This window comes from Durio zibethinus, chromosome 4 (genome assembly GCF_047325235.1).
Source record: "Durio zibethinus cultivar Kanyao isolate XHJ-2024 chromosome 4, ASM4732523v1, whole genome shotgun sequence".
In the NCBI taxonomy this organism is placed as follows: domain Eukaryota; kingdom Viridiplantae; phylum Streptophyta; class Magnoliopsida; order Malvales; family Malvaceae; genus Durio; species Durio zibethinus.
The window spans coordinates 18,938,096-18,963,403 of record NC_143165.1 but is presented as its reverse complement, the minus strand read 5'-3'; the positions used below and the strand labels follow the sequence as shown (position 1 = coordinate 18,963,403).

Sequence of the window (25,308 nt, the reverse complement as noted above, 5' to 3'; positions counted from 1 at the left end):
GAAGGGTACATTTGTGGTAACTGATACATTTAAGGTGGATAATAACCATATGGAGGTGGATAACCATGAAGAGGTTGAAAATTATGTTGTTCTAGTGGATAGCAATGTCTTTGAGCACTAGCAGATGATTCACTATACTCAAAGTTACTAAAATTTGGTCTCTCACCTGAAAATGAAGAACCTCTAGAAATTTCATAGTGGTGCTTCTTTGCTTTTCCTTTTGATTGAGTTGTACGTGCACTTTGACCATTACTAGATTCAGCAAATGGATTTCCTCCATATTCTGCCATATTAATAAAAAGTCCACCAATAGCAGCAAGCCCAAATTCTCCTCCAAGTGGGCTATAAGGTCGATTTGCATCCATATTATCACCAAAATTCGCACCACCACCATCACCATCTCCATCACCATCATCACTCTGACTTGGTGTTGGACTTGAACTTGAATGAGATACATTCCTTTCTTGAGATTGACGTGATCGTTCAACATTCATTTCATTATCAGAATTATCTGCAGGCAACCAATCAAAGTTTTGACCATCTAATAGAGGATTTTTTTTCTCTTGCAGCCATTCTGTTAGTGGATCATCATCTTCAAAAATATGATCAAGGCTAATAGGATTAAAACTATTATTTATTTCATCAATGCTCATTCTTTTTTGATGTTTCATCCTCAACCTCATGTTATAATAGGTATATACAAGTTTCTGGAGTCTTTCAAACTTCAATCTGTTTCTTGCTTTGGTGTGAATATAGCTAAATGTGCTCCAATTACGTTCACAATTTGATGGTGATGTTGTTTGACTAAGCACTTTGATTGCTAGTTTTTGTAATTTAGGAACACAAGTGCCATATATCATCCACCACTCAGCTGTATAAAATTATTTAAATTAAATTTCAATGGGCTATACAATTAAATAATATAAATAAATTATAATTATTTAACTTACTATTTACCTGGATTCATTTGCTTCCAAGCTCTTTATGCTTGTGGACTACCAAATGTTTCATGCTTGTCTCGAAATAATAACAACTACATCGATTGAAAATACAATAATAAATGAATAAATAAAAAATAATTTAATTTTTAATACATAAAACAAATGTTAAAGTTATAAAATAGTATTAAATACTAACTTGATTAATCATTCTGATTTGAATATCTATCGAAGGTTCTAATCTTTCAATAACTACTTTTATACCTTCTAATGTTTCCTTAAATACATTTGCAGAATGTTCCACTCCAAATTGAAATTATGGATTTAGATAGTAACCTAAACATAATTTATAACAATATTATATTAAAGTAATAAAAAATAAATATATAAGCAATTTAAGTAGAAAAAATAAACATATTTTTTAAATACCATCTATATTCTTGGTTTACTTACCAGCTGAATGCAAGTCAGAGTGCATGAAACTCCATTTATTGTCAATAATCTTTTCATATTCAGCAGAATAACGACAAGTTTGTTGAATTGCTTGTTTAGCTCTATCCACAGCCTCGTAAATAAAGCCCATTGTTGGTTTTTCATCACCATCCATAAGGCGTAACACTTTTACCAAAGGCTCATAAACTTTTATTATATCACCTATTTTTTTCTAAAAATCTTTTCCTAAAATGATTTTTTTGACTTCATAAGCAGGTCCTGATTTTTGTTGTCCCTATTTTGAATCTTTAAATTCTTATATATTCATCAATAAAGTTTTAGAGTAATATATTTTAAATTAATATTTTAAAACAATAATATCATAAAAAGATGCTAGATTTAAATAATTGTACTAATTACTAAGTACTAACCTTTGAATTGAACATCTCTCTCAAACTTTGATTTTGCCTCATTATTTCTTCTAATTGTATGAAATGAGTGGCAAATCGGGTAAGAGCAGGACGAAGTATTTGCTTCCCTTGTGTATATTTCTTCATCAAATTAACAGTCCAAATGTGATTGTATATAAAACAAGTCACTTTCTTTGCATCATCCAAAACCTTTGCTACATTTTTTTCCTCCCAATATCTTCAACGCACAAGTCCAAACAATGAGTTGAACATGCTATCCAATACAAATGTTTTCTCTTCTCCATTAGTCTTTTTCTTGTGGCCTTAAGTGCTGCCTCGTTATCAGTGACTATTTGAACAATGTATTTTTCTTCAATTTCTTCCACAACTTCATCTAATAATCTGTAGTAAAAGTTTGTATCTCTACTACGAACACTTGAGACATCTACAGATTTCCAAAAAATAGTCCCTTTACTACAGTAAACAAGAAAATTAATGATATGCATTTGATTCAAACTATTGGTCCAACCATCACACATCAAAGTGACACCCAATTCATTCCAATAAGCTTTTAATCCACTAACCCATTCATGAACTTGTTGATACTCAGACTCTAAATACACATCTGAGACCTCATAAGGTGTTGGAAGTCTTACATGTTGGCCAACTTCTGCTGCCACAGAAATCAAATTATGCAACCATGGGGAATTTGCTAATTGAAAAGGAAGTCAATCATATATAAAAAATTTTGATACTAATTCACCTATTTTTCTTCTTAATGTCTTTAGAAATGAATCACTTACTTTTGGTTGTCTTGAACTTTTACTTCTAACCAATTCAGGAACAGCTCCCTTTAATGAAAATTCAGACTCATTTGGAGTTGATTTTCCTGTTCTTTCTTTAAAATATTCAACAACTGAACCATGAGAGCTTCGTCTTTCTTCATATATGTTACTCCAACCACTAGTTCTTTGTCTGAATTCTTGTCTTCTGTGCCACTCATGTTGTGATTGGATATTATCTCGCACGGCTTGTCTAGTAGCAATGTCTTCATCAATAAATCCTTCATAATCATCTTCCCCTCTTAACTGTGATAAAAATTCATTTTTTCTTCTTTTGTTGTCAGCTTTTTTTTATTTGCTTTCTTGAAGGAGTTTCATCATACTTTCTCTTACTATACCTATTAATAATATAGTTAAAAAAAGGAGAAAATTAGTTGCACATGCTTATGTAATTTTATAATTTTTATTAAGAAATTAACAATAATATTTTCAAAGAAATTAAAAAAACATAACATACCAGTAACGTTGGGGCATGGTGCAACATTGCTAGTTTTATGAGCAATGTGTTCTTTGAAACATGTTATTCCTCCTTTTACAACTTTACCACAAAGTTTACATGAAACATTTCCTTTTGTATTTGGCACAGGTGTTCCAAAATGCCATCCTATATCATCACTTGGTGCACCCTCTACTCTTTTACTCGGAAACTCTTCACGTGGTGGCATACTTACTATTTTGTATAAAAAGAAAATAAACTTATATTTAGAAATATTAATATTACTTATTACATCATTAAAAATTGATTTTACGCTAATTTTTTAATTTTTAGTTTTTAATCTTAAGAATATTATTAAATAACTTAATCTTTTTGATGCACTAATTGATATTAATTTTTTTATCTCAAATAACTTCAAATAATTATATAATAAATACAATCTTCAATAATTACAAAAAAATAATAAGAATTAATATAATATCAAAAGAATTGACAACAATATAAATATCAAAACAACAAAAAAAATTATTAAATTTCATATACAAAATTATAAATTAATATCTAACACAATCAAAATATAATATTTAATTTTAATTAATTTTTGTCTAACTTATATAAAAAATTTATCAATAGTTTTTCATCTACAATCTCTATGTATATCATATTAAATTATTAATCTCTTATTTTTTTTTTAATTATAAATCTTCAATCCCTCTAATTAGATTTTATCTAAAAAAAATTTCAAAAATTAAAAGTTTTCAAACTTATATTTTAATAAAATTTTCAAACCTATATATATATATATTTTTTTTAGTTTTTAATCTTAATAAGAGTAATAGATCATAAAATGCTAAATTTGTTAAGTAACTTAATTTTTTTGATACACTAATTGATATAAAAATTTTTTTATCACAAACAACTTTTAATAATTATATAATAAACACAATCTTCAATAATTACACAAAAATAACAAGAATTAATATAATATCAAAAGAATTGACAATAATATAAATATCAAAACAACAAAAAAAATTAAAATTCATATACAAAATTATAAATTAATATATAACACAATCAAAATATAATATTTAATTTTAATTATTTTTTATCTAACTTATACAAAAAAAATTTATCAAAAATTTTCATTTAAAATATCTATATATTATATTAATTATAAATTTTTAAAACCACTAATTAAATTTTATCTAATTCAAAAATTAATTATAAAATTAAATAAAAAAATTCAATCCCACCCTCCAAACACCCTACCACACCCAATCCCTCCCCACCCCCATCAATCCCTCTTCACCTTCCCCCCCAACATCCCACCACACCCAATCCCTCCCCACCTTCCCCCCAACGCCCCACCACACCTAATCCTCCCCATCCCATCCAATCTCTCCACGTGCCTAATATATCAAATTTGTTTAATTCTTTCTAGCAAACGGAGACCCTTCTAGAAACGCTACCTTTTTTTGTTCATCTTCTTTTTCGTCTTGCCTCTTGCCTTCTCTGGCTTTCCAGAAATTTTTTCTTATTTCTTTTTTTTTTCATCTCTCATTTTCTCTCACATCCTTTTATCATTATCACTTACTGACTTGCCTAGTATCTACAGATATCTCGTTCGTCTTTTAGACTCTCACAAGACACAACAGATCATTTTATAGAAATTTTACAAAAAAAAAAAAGTAATTTAACTTTCTTTTCTTACCTTGTTTGATCTTGAATGTTGATTGAAAACTTGAGGTTGATTTGAATTTGAATGCCGAAAATACCGATTGAATGGTTGAAAGTTGAAACTTGAAATAATTGATCTGTTTTCTAGCTCGTTTTAAAATTTCTTTTGATGATAAAGCTCTGAGATTGTGAGTTTTATTTTTTGATTTGGCTTTTACTTTTACTTTTGCAGGTTTGTTGTTTTATTTTGTAAGCTTAAAATTTTGTTTTTTTGTTAGAACTATTAGATCCATGAGTAGAAAAACGGAATAGCGACAATAACGGTCCGTTATTGTCGCTATTGTCCGTTACACCATTATTTTGCGGTCGTTACTCTCCGTTTTTGCTGTAAATGAATTTTTTAATCATTTTTTATCTATTAACGGTGGCGGAAGGCAGCGCTACTGCAATTTTACGGCCGCTATTCCGCTATCAAATCGTTATTTGAATCCCTGGACGTGATTGCTGCATGAGACGTGGGAGGAAAAAAGGACGTGCAAGAAAAGCTGAGAACGTACAGGAGAGAAAACCAAGAAGAAAAGGAAACTGCAGTTCACGTGAGGAAGGGCTGGAGAACAGAAACTGCACGAGCGGTTGGAACATGAAAAAAGGCAGTACGTGAGCAGAAATTAAAAAAAAATAGGGAAGGCAGTACGGGAAAGAGGAGGGGCCTGCTGCTGAAAGGGGGAGCAAAAAAAAAGAAGAAAACCGCTGCCATGGAACGGGAACGGGAAGCTGCTGGAAAGCAGAAGAAAGAAAGAAAATAAAAATAGAGGTTGGAACAGGAAATGGTATTTTCAGTGGTAAAACTGCAGAGATGAAGCGTGAGGCTGCAACAAGAACCAGACGCAGTAGAGACGAAAACCAGAAAGCAAAGGTGAAGAAGTATGGAACAGAAAAGCACGAAACTGGAGCAGAAAGAGCAAAAACCAGCAAAGCTGGGCACGGAAACAGAATCCAGGAGGCGTGAAGCTGCTAACAAAAGCTGGAAGCAGTGAGGAAGAAAAGAGAGAAGCACGTGAGAAAAAAAAAAGCAAAAACCAGAAAAGGGAGCAAGAGGCTGGGCGTGGAAACGATACTGGAAAACGCAGCAAGCTGGTAGAGGTGGACGTGCAGGAGTAGGCGAATAGTAAAAAATAACAAAGGGAAAATAGGAGTCAAAGTCAGAAAACAAAACGCAACAAAGGAAGGAGCTCTCAGCAGCAAAGAAAAAAAAAAGCAAGAAAAAGAAAGGAAAAACCAGAAGCCAAAGGTATTTCGGTCGATCTTCTTCCACTTTCATGTTTATCTCTGTTTTGATATTTTCCTTTTCATGCAATGACTATTATTATTTTACTTTGTTTGTCCACTGCAAATGGACCATTTTATTTCATATAGTTGGTATGATCTCCATAAAGTTTATTTTCTTATATGATAACATTCAAAATCCATGCATTTTTTTCTCCTCTTAAAAGTTGTTTCAATTTATTTGCAATTTAAATTTTACACATTTTTAATTTTCATGTTAGTTAATTTTCTATGCTCATTTTTATTTTTATGCAATTTTCATTTTTTTAATTTATTTTTTTATATATACAATTTACTTTTCATACATTTTAAATTTATGCAAAAGATATATATATAACAATAAATTAAAAAATAATAAAAAATCAAATAATAGTAATGAATATAAATATATATTTCATAAGAAAGGAACAGATTTTAAATTTCTTGCCTATATGTTGGAAAGAATAAAAAATCGTGTTTTAAGAAATAATAATTCCGCCTAGATGTTGGAGAATTATTAAATAATAAACAAAATAATAAAAGATTAATAAAATAATAATAATAATAATAATAAATGATAAAATGTTTAACGAAAAGGAAGATGAATAAAAATATAAAAAAATCCATTTTTTAGAGAAATAAATACGAGCAAATAAATAATAATAATTTTAAAGAACAAGAAAATATGAAAATATAGGAAATCTGATTTTTTAAAAAATTACAAAATATGAGTTTGCTTCAAAATTTTGCCTAGATGTTGAAAATTTTTAAGAGAGATTAGTAAATTTTTAAAACCCTAAAGTGAAACCCTAAAATGAGACCCTAGGTGTAAAACCCTAAAAACCTAGGTGCAAACTTTAAATCCTAAGTAGAACCTGAAACCCTAAATGACATCTTGAAACCCCAAAATCAACATAAAATTTAAGGACTTGTATGAAAACTTCCCTTGAAGTAATCTATTCTCGAATGCCGCTAGATGATGGGGTATTTAGAAAATTTTATTTCAGTAAAAATTTTCTTATAATTTCATATTTTAAAATAAAAAATTTAATATAAAATAATAAAAATAATACGATGGGATTTTAAATATAAAAAGTCACACCTAAACTCTACCTAGATGTTGAAGAATTCAAGTGGTCTCTTTATATTTGAAAATCGATTTTTAAAATCATATTTGATAATCATTTGCATACATCTTATTTTTTATATTAATGTGCACATTCATAATGCATATATATGTTTGTTTTAATTATTGATGTTTTAATATTAATTATATTATTTTTTTTGTTTTACTATATAAAAAGTTCTTAAAAATTAGTTTTAAACAAATAAAATTAAAATAGCATTCCATGAAATATAAGTGTTGATACTGTGCCTATATGTTAGAGAGTCACTAATAATTATCATTTATGAAAAATGTTATTTTATTATTTTTAAAAGGAATGTTGCGATAAATTTTGGATGAAAAGTTTATTTTTTAATTTTGCTTTTATGTCAAAGAATTCAAAAATATTTCTTTAATCTAAAATTTTTGTAATATTCCTAAACAAAGTTTTTTGTAAATTGATTTTATTTCTTAAAGATAAAGGGAATTATAATTAAATTTCGTATAAGAACCATTTTTATCCAAAATTATAAATAGAGTATAATTAATTGATACCAATTTTGTGAGCGTTGTGAGGGTGCTAATATTTCTCTATACGTAATCGATTCTTGAACCTAATCTTATTTTTGTCGACCAAAACCATCTTTTTAATAAAGCTCTACACCCATTTTATTAAAGAGATAAATTTTAGGTGGCTAATCACACCTTAAAAATGATTAGTGGTGACTCCTTGTGTTTTCACGATTTTAAATTTTTACATCTAGCAATTGAGTCTCCAGACCAATATGTTATAACATGCATGAAAACCTTTTATGAAATAATTTGTTCTCAAATACCGCCTAGATGATGTGATATTTAAGAAATTTTATTTTATTAAGAATTTTCATACATTTTCGTAACCCAAAATAAATTGGTTTTGTTAAAATAACAAATATAAAAATATAAAATAATAAAAAATAATAGAATGGGATTTTAAATATAAAAGTCACACCCAAACTTTGCCTAAAGGTTGGAGAGTTAGGTGGTTTTTTTTTATATTTGAAAACTCATTTCTTAAATTCATATTTTATCATCATCTGTATATGTCTAGTTTTTAGATTAATGAGTACATTTATAATGCTTATATATGTTTATTTTAATTATTGATATTTAACGTTAGTTATATTATATTTCGTTTCTTTACTACATAAAGAGTTCTTAAAAAAAAATTTAAAACAAATAAAATTAAAATAATATTTTGTAAAATATAATTATTGACATTCTGCCTAGATGTTAGAGAGTTATCAATGATTATCATTTATAAAGAGTGTTATTTTATTATTTTAAATGAATGCTACAATAAATCTTAGATGAGAAAACTATCTTTGAATTATGCCTTTATGTCGCAGAATTTGAAGGATTTTTTTAATTTGAAGATTTTCGTAATATTCTTAAATAAAAATACTTTAAATTAACTTTCTTTCTAAAAGATGAAGGGAATTATAATTAAATTTCATATAAAAACTATTTTTATCTAGAATTGTAAATAGTGCATAATTAATTGGTATCAATTTTATGGACGTTGTGGAAGTGCTAATCTTTCCTCACACGTAACTGACTCCCAAACCCAATCTTTTTTTTGTAGACCAAAATCATTGTTTTAATAAACTCTAAACTCGTTTCAGTAAAAAGATAAAATTTTCGGATGGCTAATCACACTCTAAAAAAGATTAGTGATGATTATGTTAAGGACAAGACTAAATATGGTTGAACAAGATTGAGTAGACACTAAACCATAATCAATGTTTAAATCGAGATACTAGTGATAAAAAGATATTAATTATACACTAAGACCATTCACGGATAGGTTGTTAAGCCATATTGACTTTTCTTTAGCAATTGAGGTCATGACAAATAAGTTAGCATTGATCATGATCTATAAACATAAGATTGACAAATTGGAGAATTGGTTATGAAGACAAAAAGTTTGTTTCATCCATAGCCCAATACTAAGGCTTACAATGTTTATGTTTATTGCCAACATGCTAAAGAACCTAATGGGTCACACACAATAGGATAATTATGAAAGATTAAAAATAAGATAAATTAAGTTGGACTTAATTTAATTTTAGTATAACCAAAAATAAAGGAAATAAAAATAAGAGAAAGAGTTCCCATTGTCTGGTACATTCAGCTAGCATAGGGTTAATTATAGAAATTTGCATTTTAGGCATTAAACCTAATATGGCCGAATGTTTCTTTTATAAAAGGAACATTAAGTTGCCCATTTTTGTAACTAAGAAAGTATCTAGAAAAGAAATAAGAAAAACTAAAAGAATGAAGTTTCATTCAAAAAAATACAAGAGGTTTTACAAACACTTACTAGTTATAGTGGTTTTGAGTGCTACCAAGTCTTAGAGAAGGTTCTTTCACAAAGGTTCATGTGGATCACCATTAGAGACTAAACACATAGGCAACTTTTTGGCTTGGAATCTATTTGAAAGGTCACCAAATTGAACTAAGGGATTTTCGGCATTCAAGGTTACACTCTTAGCCAAAACTATGCATACTTGTATATACGTGTTGTTTGTATAACCTTGTTAATTGATCTTGGCTTTAAGGAATTAAAATTTTAAAAATTCTACTAATTTAACTTCGTATAATGATGAATAATTCCCTATAAAAGCATTAGGGTAGAAACCAAATCCAACTTATAGAAGTTCAATTAGGAAAAAGTGTAAGACCTCATATTACTTTATAGAGTAGAGGTGTTGAATTTTAAGAAGTTTTGGTTGTTACTAGTCAAGCTTGACTATAACTAGCACTACTTGGGAGATAACCCGAGTTTTAAATTTTAATTTGCATATTTATATTTAGTTTATTATTTTGGTTTCTTAGGAATAAGTAATGCTTTGTTTGTTTATTTTTATAGGAACAAGGATCAAGATAAGATAAGAAGCAACACTTGAAGAATTTTTACAAAATTCTAGATTTGATTTTGAGACTTAGAGAAGTATCTCTCTTCCTTTTATGCTCTATTTTTACACATTGAGGACAATATGTCACTTAAGTTGGGGGAAGGGAAAATTTTATGCAAAATTTTTCAATCTTTTCAAAATTTTTTGGTTTAAACTTAATATATCATGTTTAGAATAAGAATATTACTTCCCTTAATTATTTTCTCTAAATCCAATGGTAGAACATTGATTGACTTTGATTATAGCTTATTAGAAAAGAATGAATATAGTGAAGGCATGAGATGAATTTAGAATTTGTTTTTTTTTTTAATTATGATATTTTTACATTTTTAAGCATTAGTTTTGATCATTGAGATGTATGCATGTTTAGTTAAAGTTTATGTAGATATAGGATTGCATTGATCTTTAAAGTTATGTTGTGATTTTAGAATTTGTTTGAGCATCTACTGAGGTGAAATCATAGACTACACTTAACTAGGAAAATGATTTAGGCCATTTTTGGATCGTTTAAGCCTTTCAAACTAACCTTATATATGTTATCCCTAGTCACTCCTTTGAGCCTAATATATATATTCCTTTTTTTTTGTTTTCACTTACATGAATTAGCCACCCATTGATTTATTATCTTTATCTTTTTACCTTACCCTATAAGCATATGGATCAATTAATGATAAATATAAAAGCTATGTCACATTAGGATAGAATGGTAGAGTTTAAAAAGAAATATTGTGTAAATTCTATTTGCAAGCAAAAGCAAGAAAAGAAAATTTGAAAACAACTTTCAAAGAAAAAAAAACATAATATATAAAAAAAAAAAAAAGAAAGGTGGAAACATGAAAATAGCAAGTATACATGTAATCCAATAAAAAGTTGTTGTTTTAGTTGAAAAGAAAAGAAAGAAAAAGAAAGAAGAATTTAAGTCTAGGGGTGTACAATTCTTTTGAAAAGCTCTCTTATCAAAAAGTGAAAGATCTTAAATAATGCATGTGTAAGGGTTATGATCTTAAATTTTTTTTTATCATATATTAATCCTAGCCTAACATTATAAGCTTAATAAAGACTTATTGATCTTTGGTTAAGTGTGGCTACATTAGTTGAGAGAGATGTAAAAAGCAAACTTATGAAATTTATGCATGCTTTGTAGTGATGTGTCAATTTCATGTTTGCATAACTTTAATTAAATATCTTGCATTGATATGAGATAGACTATTCACATACATAAGAAAATTTGCAATTGAAAAGGAGCTTACTCTTGAATGAATCTGGTGTTTAATCTATACCTATGATTTTTTCTAAGTTATATTCATCATGCAATTTTTGAAAACTTATGAGAATCTAATATTTGGATTTTGTTTTATGATAGCTAACATGTTATCTTTACTTAGTTTATTTTGCTTGATGACAAGCAAAAGTTCAAGTTTAGGGGTTTGATAAATCTATATTATAAAGTTATTTTTAGTGTTTAAATTATTGGTTTTTGCTTAGTTCTTAGCTAAATGAAGATCTTTTTACTCCTAATAGGCTTAATTTTTTGTTTTATAGGAAATCTTGAAAGAAAGATTGATTCTTATTCAATCTTGAAGAATCTCGATAATTTTTTATCAATCTTGGATGATTTTTAATGCATTAGAATGATTCTTAGAATGTTCTTTATATATTTTTGGTGATTTTTAAATTTCTTGGAAATCTTGGAAAGAGAGAGCTTAAATTTGTTCAAGATTGATTTTGTTGATTTTGAAGGAGTTAGAATTGCTCAATCTTGATGAACAATTGAGTAAATTCATGCAAGAATCAAGCTAGGCATGTTCGATTATAATGGAGGGTAAAATTGTAATTTTAAGTGAATGCAAGTCCATAATAACTGATGTAGGTGTACATGAATGAGATTATTAATGGATGATATGGCAACAAGTCTTTTCTTATTAATTAAAAAAGTTGACTTGGAGGCTTAAGTGGCATGATGAGGTGGCAATTCAGTTCACATTAGAAAAGACTAAATAGCCCTTAATTTTTCCTATTTGGATTTGGCATTCCTATTCTTACTAGGATTGTATTCTTTTTCCTAATTAAAGTAGGATTTGCATAAAATAGAAAGAGAATTAATAAGGGGCAGCACAACAAGAATTTAGTTGAAAGAAAACTCTAAAAGTTCTCTAAGAAGAAGTGGCAAGTCGTGACATGCATGAAGAGTTTCAAGATGAAGTAAATTGAAAAGACTTTCTAGAAGGTTAGAGCTTAAACCAAAATTAATTTTTGATTTGCAAGATTCAATTTTTTTTCTTTTCTTTTATTCTAGAAGTTGATATATGTAAAAAAAAAAAGAAGAGGGTAGAAATTATTTATCATCTAGAAGACACGGTATGATCTAGAAGAGTTTATTGAAGAGATTCACTTCAATTCAACCAAGATTCACTTTAAGAAGGATCTTCCCATTCAAGAAGTATATTCTAATCAAAACAAGAAGCTGCCAATTAGAGTCTAATTTGGCCAAACACTTATTGAATTTTTTGGTCTATAAATAGCTTGTCTTAGGTTATAGGAAAAAGGGGTATGAAGTTGGGGTGACAAACCAATCTATAGTTTTTTTTTTTTTATTTCTTTTAAGCTTTCTTGTTCTTTAATTTTCTATTTCTTTTTACATTCGATTTATGCAAAGTTTCTTTTAATTTTCAAGTTCAATAAAATTTGATTTTGAGGTTCTTTTTAATTTGATTGCTTGCTAGCTGAAGTTTTAATGCAAATTTATTCGATTTAATAAATCTTGTTAAGTCAGTCTCAATTCTTGCTTAGTTTCAAATGCACCTTTGTTTATTCTAATTAGATATTGCAATTTAGCTATTGGTTTATTATTTTTTTTATAATTTATGTTCCAATCGTCCTATAGCATTTTATTATTGTTCTAAAATTTTGATTAGGTTCATATTATTTCCTATTTGCAAGATTTGCGTGGTTGAAATTTAAGATTTGTTTAAAGTCGCATGTTTAATTGCATAATAATTTTGGGTTGCATATTTCTGTCATTCATATTATTTTTGGTTCATAAAATTTAGTTTGATTTTAATTGCATCTTAATCTTATTACATGTTTTAGATTCATTTAATGCTAATATTGAGTAGTGAGTGCTTCTTTGTATCTATTGCATGTGTTTAAGGTTAATTCAAGTTCAAAACAATTTCAGCTTTCATACTTTGGTTGATTTTGGTTTGATTTCTTGCATCTTAGATTTATTGCATGTTCTTAGGTTAATTTAAGTTTAATAGTAGTTTATTTGCATGTTTTAAAAGTTGATTAGGGTTAGATAAGCTAAGTTACAATAAAATTTGTTGTAATTATTTGCTGTTTAATTCAATTAGGTTTAGTTTTAAGTTGGTAAGTTTAATTTTCATAATTTTGCATATAATTGAGTTTATTTAGCTTAGATGTTACTTGCTTTGTTTTTAATTGGTTATATCATATTCAGCTGTTTTTAAGTTGATTAGTTTTGCATGTTTAATTGATTAATTAGTTGCTGCATAATTATATAAGTTATATTCACTTGCTAGTTTTCAATTTAATCATTCAGTTGCATTCTATTTTTTAGTTTCTTACATGTTTAGCATTGATTTATGTTTTAAGCATTCTTGCATACTTAGATTTAATTGAATTATGTTAATTGCATGTTGTTTAGTTAGAATTTATATTAATTACTTTTGGTTCAAGTTAATTGGAGTTGATTAGTTCAATTTTGATTAATTCTAGTTAATTGCATATTATTTACTTTATTCACTTGTTGTTTGAATTAGTTTAGGTTTGTATTCAAATTGGTTATAGTTACTGCATGTTTTAAGTTTAATTTTCAAAATTGATATTCTATTTTTGCATATCTTACTTGAATTCTTTAAGTATAAGTAAGGGGAGACAATTTAAGTACTTGTTACTCTCATATTTCAAACTCCATGGGAATGATATTTTACTTTCTACTTGCATGATTTTGTGCGCTTGCAGATTCTAATCATGTTTGATGTATTTTTTTCAACATTTTCAAAGTCAAATCCCAATTTGAGCATATTTTTTTTAAATGTGAATTTTTATCATTTTAAATACAAAATTTGACCTTTCTTTCTTTTCCTTTAAAAAAAGAATAAGTTTGACCTAACAATTCTTTCTATTTTTGCAATTAATTAAAAATCATTCAAAATAATTTGTTGGATTTTGAAATTTTGAGTATTTGTTATATAACCATTAATATAATTTGGGTAAAAAAGGAAAAATATATTTTCAATGAGTTGAGTCTTTAATTCATTTTCATTATTGCAAAGATGACACAACTAAAGTTGACCAATTCATTTGGAAAGTACCTAATGCAATTACTAAATACTCAATTTAGAATTTAATATTTTTAGGTAATTTTTAATTAAGGACTAAATATTTTATTTTAACTAATTTAAGACTAAATGTTTTGAGATTTATTCAAATAAAAACTTTTTAATAAAAGTAAATAACATGTGCCACTAAGTTGAATAATGGTGATTAAAGGTGTTAAAAGGATTAAGCAGTTTATGAAAAGGTCCAATTCGACATAACGACATTGCCCATTATTTTAGTCATGGGCTATGCATATAAAATTGTGTGATGGGCTAGAGTTTTTTAGCCCATTGGGCAAATACTGAACAATCCATTACGAGCCAATGCCAACATGTGGCACATGGGCCGGTATGGCATGGGATACAAGCATTAATGTGTCATGTCGTGCCGTGCTGGTCCATAATTACTATAAATGAGTTTAATTTGTAAGTTCTTGAGTTGTATTTCATGTTACTCTTATCATATTATAAATGCTCTTTTGCTTTCTTAGTATTTTATGTTAATAGTTTAGGAAAATAAAATTATATCTTTAAATCTACTTATAAAATATTTAAATTAATAATAGATAAAATTACTATTTTTCATTTTGACCAATCACTTTCTAAAGAAAATGAAATTATGTAATGTATATTTCTTAACAACTGATTATGAAAAAACTTGGCCTAAGATAAAGCATATATATATAAGTGAATTATTAGATAATAAGAATGAGAAATCAAATGTTAATTTCATAAATGTGTATGCTCTTTATTTTTGAAATTTAGAGACGGAATATCAGTGTTTGTTAATTTCACATATTTTTTATGAAAATTTTTTTTTAACTTTTTCTCGTAAACATAGATATTTTGTTGAACGATATAAATTATTTACCTCACATAATAATTTCATTAATTAATTTTTAAAGATAGTTAAAAAGCAAAGAATTTTTTGCAAAAAAAATTTATAAAAAAATTCAAAAAATTATTAATGGATCATGTTTGACCTGATGTGGTACAAAAAATAATATCATACTAGGTACAACATGATCTACAAGAGCTATGGATTATATATCGTACTGGATCATACTTTTAATTTTTATGAGCTATGTTAACTTGGCATATTAAATAATAATGTTGGGCCAATATGGCCTATTATTGTATGGGTAATTTTTTTAATGGACCATGTTAATCTAATACGACTCATTTGACACTTTTATCGGTGCCATGCAACAGCTTGCCAACATGTATGCATATATAAAATTTAAAATTTATAAAAAATTTCGCTAAATCTTTTTTCTAAAAGTTTTGCTAAGAAAAGAAAACCTACAAAGAAAGAAGAGACAAAAACCCTTTTGAAGAGAGAAGACGAAAGAGAAGCAAAATTTGCAAAATAAATTTTTTAAAATATTATAAATTACACTTTAGCATACATGTCGGCATTCATGTTAGCAAGCTCAGTTGCCATATGCCACTATCATTCAACTTAATGGGTGCATGTTGTTTACTTTTGTCCAAAAATGATTATTAACAACTAGATTAGAAAATTAGGGACTCGGCGGGATATTATTTACTCTTTTGAATTTAACCCAGTTAGCATATCGAAAATGAAGGCTTTTAAGTTTAATCCGGAGAAAAAGGATCAGCTGAAAAAGGGCTGACCCCAAAAGTCATAGTTTGGATTCACATTTCTTGAAGTCTCAACAAAAATCACTTTCTTCTCAATTTTCCCATTTGGCATTGCTAGTGAGTTCTCAAAAGTTTTCTAAGATGCAAAAGCAATGTTAGTCTGACCTGGGTAAAAATTACATTCCTTGAGAAGAAAAATTCAGTTTTCTGAATGCAAATGATGTTTAAAAAATCAAAATGCCAGACTCTGAAACTTAACTCTTAAAAGATTACACCTGCAATCCTTTTTTCTATCCCATACTATGACCTCTTGTGTCAAAAATAATCAAAATTCCCAGTGAAGCTCAAAATAGTGCTATTTCTTCCAATAAAATTCTTATAAAACAAACCAACATTAAAAAACACAATGAACGAAAAGTAGGAAATTAAGGTACATTCAATTATCCTACCATCAAATAGTACAGCCAGCAATGAATAAGGATAGAACAAAATTCTGTAATCAATACATGCCAACACTACAGGTTCCTTCTGGAGGAAAACAAGGCTTATCCATACAAAGTATAAAACTTCTTTCAGACTAACCAGGGGATGAAATTCACACACAGCCTTTTTTTTATACATGTTATGAATAACCAAAATTGCTTAGCATGATTAAGATGAAAATGATGAATTAAGAGAAAGAAGAGAATAAGAAAAAAGAATATAAAAAACGAAAAAGAGAAAATCAGAGTACGAAATATCAGAGCATTAGCTCCATGGATCATCCCAGCCTTTAGGTCCTTCTCTTTTAACAAAGGCAATAATAGCCTGCACAGCTTCATGGACTCGGTTAGAGAGGGAGTGATTGCCGTATTCAATTTCAACTTTCTCTGCACCACCCATAGCTCTGCACAATCTGTAGGAGTTTATGAATCGACATGATCTTTTACTCAGATGAGAGATGCATGCAATAAAGTGATACTACAAACAGTAATATGCTGAATTGAATGTGCAAATGTTTCCAGACAAACGTTAACTGCAGCAGGAGTTGAGAAACCAGCTTCATAATTTGATCAGGTAAGGACTCCCTCTCTCTCTCTCTCTCTCTCTCATACAAAGACATGCACACACTTGGATGCAACAAAGAGCTAATAGGATGCTGAAGTGAATGCACAAATGTTGCCTGAGAAACATTAACTGGAAGAGAGTTTCTAGTCTCACCTTTCAACCAATGCTTTCTTATCAACATACTCTGGCACATATTCATCATCCATGGAAAAGATAACCTGAACGAAAACCATCACATATGCAAGCTTAAGTTATTGAACTTGTATTGCTAAGAATCCTAGTTATTAAGCAAAATGCTATGATAAATGCCATGACCCGATTCCAAAGGAAAAAGAGATTGCTATACTACAAAGAAAAAATGGCTGGTTTCCCAAGATTATCAATTACGATGTTTATGGATTTGTCTCACATTTTAATGAACGTTACCAACATCAGCTACTGTGAGCACAAAAAATACAAAGGTGTATGCTACCTGGCAAGGAGTGTTAGCCATGTGTCCAAGTCTCATTCTAAGCTGGTCATCATTAAGGTCGGAACTGAACATGTCATCATCCCCCATGTAGGCACAAAGGGAGTTATATCTGCAAAATACTGGAATTCTCAACAAGGGCAAAAAAAGAAAAGGGAAGGCAGTAGCTGAGTAACATAAAAGGAGAAAAAGAAAAGATCATGGATTAAAAATCAATCACAAGAAAGACTGTGACCTAGTGTTTTCCGTGCCCACTACTTTCTTGATCTCATTGGATATATGATTATATCAGAGTCCCCATATTGTTAAATTTGTACAGAAAGAACAAAATACATATAGAGAGATACATATTTTATTGAGAAAGAGGGACTTTAATCAGCTTTTGTAAAATGAGGAATAAAAAAAAGCATATGGTGATTTCAAGATAAAAAACAGTGCTAGTGTACCTACCTATAGGCAGTTATAGGGGAAGATGGATCTGCTTTCTTAGGCATTAAGTCTGAACCCCAACCTTCCTTTATCATGCTTGAAGCCAAGTCAATCATTGTAGCTGTTTCAGGAAGAGTTGCCCTGTATTCTCGATCACTAACTGGAGCCTGAACATTCAAATTGGCAAAATGACCAAAGCTGCAAGTGAGTCAATACATAGGCAATTGCAAGAAAAAAATTGCACTAGACAATAATAAAGTAAAGGAAATCATCATTATTTCATGGTACAAACATATTCTCCTGGACTAAAATATGCACAAATTAGTTGAAAACCATAGAAAGTTCAATTAACTTCCATAAATGATACATCAGAAACAGTGAAACAGTAATACAGATGTTCTTCTACTTCAAACCATAAAAAAGTGGATCTCAGCAGGATTTCTCCTTAAATGGTCATGGTAATAGTCTAGCAAAAATCACTTTGTCACACCTCTATAGTAAAGTACATAAGCTGCAGATAAAATATATAAAGAAGAACAAGTTGACAAAGTGATAGCAGCTACCTGCAAAATGGCAGCACGGACTGCTCGGGAACAAGCTGCATTTGTGCGCATGTAATGCACAATATCCTAGATTCACGAGCAAACAAGCAAATGATTGTCCTTATTTCATCTTAAAATGCCTCAGATAAGCAATCAAACAAACTTTGGATACAGAACAAATTTAACACAAAATCAGCAGCTACCTGACAGCCAGTGCTATGACCAAGTAGGACCACACCCTCAGAATTTTCTTTATTGATTAGATAACTGATAAGCTGATCGATCTCCATGGCATCCTTCAAGACATATGGTGCAAGAACATCTTAAATAAGGAGCACAATAACATGAAGTTTGAGAGACATAGCAAGGAACAGAGTACAATCAAGGTACACACTCTTTTCAACCGCCACAAAATTGTAAACTGTGAAATATTAATAACTTAAAACCATAAAGTTTTGGCCAGAAGGTTAAGTTAAATAGAAAACATCTGAAACACAATAAATATTTATCTCCTCCAGCCAAAAAAGAGGGGAAGAGGCAAAATAATAAGCAACTAGCTTAGTTAGCTCACCATTCTTGACTTATTTTCGAAATTAACTCTTACATGGTCCAAACAAAATTGGTGAAGTAGCTTGATATAATTCTATAAGCAATATTTTAGATGAATTCAATATGAAGGCATGATGTTTGAATCTGAAGATGAATTGCCCAAAACAAGTTTTTTCTACCATTAACTTGTGAGATTTACTAAAAATTACTAAGGAAACTTGAATGAACAAAAGATCTGTTCCATCAAATCAAAGATATTAAATTACTGGAAATTTTCCATGTAAAGGGGGGAAAGGGTACTGAAACTTTGGGATGGATGGATAGCTTCATGTCAATATTAATAGAGCAGCATGGCCATTAAGGTAGTAGTCCGATCTTAAATATTTGCTCCAATGCCTTTGATATGTGCAAGTGAACATCATCATCATTGTCGTCGTCGTCGTCCTCCTCATCATCATCATAGTAATAATAATAATAATAATAATAAATCCTATACTGCTGCCCCTTCATTAAAAACAAAGCTCTGACGGGAAGAGTGTTTTCAAATACTCAAGATTGTCGTTAAGAAATCTAAATGTAGGAGGCAAGAAAAATTCCTTGCTAAGCCCTTAACTCCATGTAAGACAAGCAGTTTTACACAAGTTAGATCCCACAGTATTTTCAGAATGGCATCAATGTAAAATAAATATTTAACAGAGAAAGGCCAGGGTTTTATCCAACTCATGTCATAGTGAATGAAACAACAATGAAAACCCCAAAAACCTAGATTCATGCAGAATCATCAATGTCTACATAGAAAAACATGTCTTACTTGTTGCAAGCTGGAGGTGCCATATCCAGTATATGAAGATGACATAAGTAGTTGAACAAGTGACCATTTCTCATTATCCAAAGCAATTGCAAGAGGTTCCAAGTATCTGAAAACCAAAAAAAGAAAGTTACATTTAAGAATCACAAGATTCAAAATACATATTGAACATTCAACCATGCAATAGAAAAACATTGATCTTTTATGTTCAATCTCTCTTCTATACTTTCGTCAAACCAAAAAGGTTTGTGCCTTCTTAGAAGTCATTCCTTGGGTTTATCTCACTTCCCAATTTGCCAAGAGACAATTTTTAGTTACAACTTTGTTTAAGGCTTTTAGCATTGCAGAGATAACCAATAAAACAACTCTACAAATATATATAGTCTACAATGGCACTGACACCATAAAAATGTTCATCTTTAAGGTAAGATGGACAGGGTAAATAATGAAAGCACATGTCAGTAATCTCCATCATTATGCTTCATCTCATTCGTATAAAAAGATGTTCATTTCTTTCATGAAGGTAGTGGCATAGAAAACATACTCAGTTGCTAGAAACCCATCTGTCAGTCCACCAATGAAAATAAGTTGTTGCTTATACTCACCTGTTTTGAATGCAACCTAAAAAGGTAAAAGACAAAATAAGAGATATATAATTTCAAAACAAATGTTAAGCCATCAGAAGTCTGAATTCCAGGAAGAGAGCATTATCATGGCATCTGATCCACAAATAACAAGAATAACCAATGACACCACATTTTCATCCAACAAACTGAAAATCATACCTTACATGCAAAATATACCCACTTGTCAGTAATGTTCCAACATTAGGACATTACCAAGAAGACAAACTAATAAGATCGTTCAATTCACCGGCTAAATCCAGCTGAATAGTATCACCATCATCAAGACAAGTTGACATTTTACTCAAATCTAATTCTTATAAAACCATTTTACATTTTTAAGAGTTAAACTAAAGCTATCAAAGGAATGACAAGTATTCTCATAAGGCATAAAACTAATCCCCCATTATTAATTGCAAATAGGACCTGCAATCTAAAAATGCCTGCTCAATTAAACTATTAAAATGATTGGAATATATTGCAGCCACTTTAAATACCACCAACATGCAAATTTTAGTTCATGAAAACCAAACTGCCCCTGTATTAACTGGATAAAAATGCTAGACCAAAAGACTTATCTTCAATGTGTTTAATTGAGTAGTGCATTGAAAGTGACAACATGGTATGCTTCAACAAACGGCTAACTAGTAACTAGAATAGATCAGAATATGCTCTCCAAAATGAATATAAAGAAATCAAACCATTAAATCATTATGAATCTTCCCAAGCTTCAGAATCAAGTGGCTGTAGCACTAGATATAAAATCACCATTCTAAAGCAACAATCTTTTTTATGCTTAAAGCTATGATTAGCACTCAGCATTTACTTCAAAAATAATAATTAACCCTAAAAATCAACAATTTACACTCATTTATCAGATCAATTAAACTAAAAAAATTCTCTTCAACCTCACCCTAGACCACGAATGAATCAAATCGAAAACTACCCATCATCAAAATCCCACCAATTTCACTAGAAAACCTGAGCTTTAACTCAAATTCAAGCCATCCAATAAAGAACAGATTCAAAATGTTGAATTGAACGAACCTGAATCGGCTTAGGCCCATACTTGAAGAGGACACCACGGAACTGATTCTTGCCCTTGATGGGTCCGTCGTTATCGGCGGCGACGCCTCCACCTGAGGAGGATCTTCCGGTCATCTTGACGGAGGAGGACCTGTCTTGGCGGCCTCTAACAATGCCGGAAAACCAAGAAGCCGAAGACGCTGAAGAGGTAGAAGAAGAAGAAACTGTGGAAGATGTGGAGAGAGAATTCATTTTTTTAGTAAATAATAAAATTAAAATTCATCACCATCAAGATTTCCGTTATGTATTCTAAGAGAAGAGAAAGATCTGATTTTTTTTTTTTTTTTACAATTTTTCGTTGTGTAAATTTTTTGTTGTGAAATAATGCCGAGTCTTTGCCACTTTGCTCGTTTGAGAGAAAAAATGAAACGTTTGATTCAGACCACGTGCTGGGTAGAGCGCGTGCAACGAATTAAAAACTTCAAAACCTTTTTTGTTTTTATTTTCCCCGCTTTTATCGCTTTTCCTTTCTTTCTTACAATATTAAAATGAATTAATGACGAAGATTCAAAGCAAGTTTATCGAACTCAAAACATTCGTTTAATTTGTTTGAATTAAAATCTAATTTAATATGATTTTATTATAAAAATATTAATAATCTGAATTTGAACAACACAAATTAAAAATAATTTGAATTCAAATCAATTCAAACATATAATATTTGAATTCAAAATAATTTAAAATTAAAATTATCCGAACTCAAATAAACTCAAAATCAAAATAACCAAAAAATTAAAATGAAGTATTAAATTAAATATAATTTTATTTAAAAATATTAATTTAATAAAAATAACAACTATAATATAAATAAAAATAATAAATATAACACAAATGATGACTTATTAAAATTATTAAAAATATCAAACTAATATATATTTTTTATTATTAAACTAGTATAAATTAAATATATGTATTATGTTACTTATAAAATTTTTTATAATTTATAATATGATTTAAATTAAATTATATATTTTTAATTATCATAGGTATACATATCAATATATCATTTAGAATATACTATATAATATTTTATAATTAGACATGGTACCAACTATCATGGGATTTAAAATAAAGTATATAAAACAAGCCATTAATTTGTGTATATACATTATGTTTATGTTATAATTATATTATTAATTTTTAATCATGTAATTTAGAATAAGTTATATAATGAACTTCAATTATCCTAAAATCTAAAAAATAAATTATTAAATAATGAGTACAACTGTTCTCAAATGATTATTTATATTGTAGTTATATTATTAAAATACAAAATATTTTTATATTAAATGTGTATCATAAATAAATATTTAAAATAATTTTTATATGATTATATTAAATATGTAATTGTGTATCATAGTTAAAGTTTAAAATAATATTTATATATTTATGTTAAATTAAAATAAATATAAAAATTACTAAGCATGTCAAAAGTGTAAAAATGTTTCCTGTGTCTAATACATATGCTTATATGACGTAATTTAACTAAATTTATTTTCATATCTTATACGTATTGAAATTTATATCGACACAATTAAATATATAATACATTTTCCTAAAATTCATATGATTTTTTTCTTATTGTTTTAATATTATATCATCATATCGTGTTTACATTTGTTACGTCTAATAAAATCACATGTTTTATTCATATAAAAATTAAATTAAATTGAAAACATTCAAATTACAATATTTATACTTATTTTAAAATTTTATTTTTTAACTTTTTTTTAATAAAATTATATTAAAATCTCACTTGAACTCGACCAAATAATCTTTTTAAATTCGATTTAATTTAATTCTAAAAATTAATAAATTGAACCTAAAATGACTCAAACTCAAATAACCTGAACTTAAATAAACTAGGTGTCATATCTGAACTAAAATAATTCAAACTTGAATTGACTTAAACTTGAAATAATTTGAACCCAAATGAACCCAAACCTAAAACAACTTAAAAACCAAAATGACCCAACTCAAATTGACTCAATTTTTTAAAAACCCAAAATGACTTAGAACTAAATTGACCTGACCTTAATCTAGCTCGACCTGCCCAATTGATAGATATTATTTGAAGCATATGATTTTTCTTTCATTTTCCTTTCTTATTCATCGAAATTAGGTTTCTTTACCCTTTAAATAGTTTTGCTTTCTTATATTATTTTATATAGTTTTCAATTTATTACTAAAAAATGATTTGTTCTTGAAAATTCTTTCTTAATTTCAGTCAATAGCAAAAAAAGAGAAAGGAAAAATATGGATTTTCTTTTTGAATCTTTTAATAGGAAAGCAAAAGTTATTTAAAAACATATTAATGAAATTTTAAAATATTACTAGTTTTTTTTATATATATGTATGTACATATAAAAAAAATCCACTTAAACCATAGTATGTTTTATACTTTATTTTTTAATCTTTGGATCAAAATTAAATTCATGACTAATTTGGATCAAAATAATAATTTTAATGTTAGCCATTTGACCCAAAGAATAAAAAAAAGGTGTAAAACTTTTAATAGAGTAAGTAAATCCCTTCTTGTATATATATATATATATATATATATATATATTCTTTGAATATTTGGATTTTACTTTCACCAATACTTACTTTTATGATTGTGCTCAAATTAGGAATTTTTAAGAGAAGTGAGCTACACTTGTTTATAAATTCAATAACAATGACATTTAGACGTTAAGTTTTTGATTTGTTCTTTTTGAAAAATGCTTATGACTTTTTTTTTTCACTTTAATTATCTTCAAATATGAGTTCATCTAACATTTCCTTTTCGAGGTTAGTTTAGATTTGCTAAAAATTTTCAAATTCATATACCACCTCATTTTCATGGTTCTTTTGATTTCGTTATTGAGTTTTTTACTTTTGTAACTTATTAAGAGGTAAGTGTTTAGATATTGGATCATATGAGGTGTTTATCCCATGAAATTTGATTATGAAAGAGAATTGTTTTCTATCATTGCAATTTGAAGGCACCTACATGAATTTCATGAACTCCCTTAAATTCTAATAAAAGGTTTTATGGATGATAACAATACCTAGTAATTATCATTTTATTTTGTGAAGAAAGATAACATAATATTGATTAAGCTAAATGAGTTGATGACAATTTTAATTATGATTATAGGATATTATTTTTGGTTTTCATTCCTAGTACGATCCATGATTCTATGCTAAAGGCAAAAAAGATCATTAATGAGTTGACAAGGAGAAAAAAGTTGCAATATGATTAAGTAAAAAAAATTGAAGAATAAAATGTCATATTTGAAGGATAATGTTGTGGATTGTGTTGAAGTTGAAGTAATTGAAGAAAATTTTCAATAAAAAGAGAGAACTTAGTGTTTTAGGTTGAAATTGAAAGAAAAAAAAAAGGAAAGAGAATTGATTGTTGTTATGTTAGTATGTGTTGCTATTGTTTTTTTTTTTTTTTCATTATTATTTCAATTTTTCTTTTTAATGGCATAAAAAAGAAAGGGAAATTTTGTATGCTTGGTTTAGGGATATGCATCAAGATTTAAGTTATTTGTGTAACATATATAATGGATGGTTAAAGGAATGGAACATTTTTTTCTACTAATTCATCCTTATATTTGTTAAAAACTCCATTTGCACAAACTCGGGAATATGAACATGAATTTCATTCATAAAATGAACAAAAATACATAATAAAAAAGGCACTTTTTAGTAATTTCA

At 28.3% G+C, this 25,308-nt stretch overlaps 2 protein-coding genes across 4 annotated transcripts; both read right to left on the bottom strand.

Moving 5' to 3' along the window:
* Positions 1 to 1,995: 1,995 nt before the first annotated feature.
* LOC149519279 (uncharacterized) lies at positions 1,996 to 3,287 on the bottom strand. Its single transcript, XM_089760254.1, has 4 exons — positions 3,080 to 3,287; positions 2,607 to 2,843; positions 2,310 to 2,453; positions 1,996 to 2,225 (listed from the first exon to the last, which is right to left on the bottom strand). Exons 1-4 carry the CDS (start codon positions 3,285 to 3,287, stop codon positions 1,996 to 1,998), a joined length of 819 nt encoding a protein of 272 aa, XP_089616380.1.
* Positions 3,288 to 16,457: 13,170 nt separating this feature from the next.
* On the bottom strand, positions 16,458 to 21,937 carry LOC111288216 (UPF0613 protein PB24D3.06c-like). 3 transcript variants are annotated; one of them, XM_022879005.2, is made up of 9 exons: positions 21,565 to 21,937; positions 20,439 to 20,515; positions 19,898 to 20,003; positions 18,741 to 18,833; positions 18,559 to 18,624; positions 18,017 to 18,162; positions 17,570 to 17,678; positions 17,251 to 17,315; positions 16,458 to 16,945 (listed from the first exon to the last, which is right to left on the bottom strand). In XM_022879005.2, the coding sequence occupies exons 1-9, from the start codon at positions 21,793 to 21,795 to the stop codon at positions 16,798 to 16,800; spliced, it is 1,041 nt and encodes a 346-aa protein (XP_022734740.2). In that variant the 5' UTR covers positions 21,796 to 21,937; the 3' UTR covers positions 16,458 to 16,797. The 3 variants fall into 3 exon arrangements, with proteins under 3 accessions (XP_022734740.2, XP_089615946.1, XP_089615947.1); XM_089759820.1 differs by having other exon boundaries at positions 16,458 to 16,936; XM_089759821.1 differs by lacking the exon at positions 20,439 to 20,515 and having other exon boundaries at positions 16,577 to 16,945; positions 21,565 to 21,903.
* Positions 21,938 to 25,308: the final 3,371 nt, after the last annotated feature.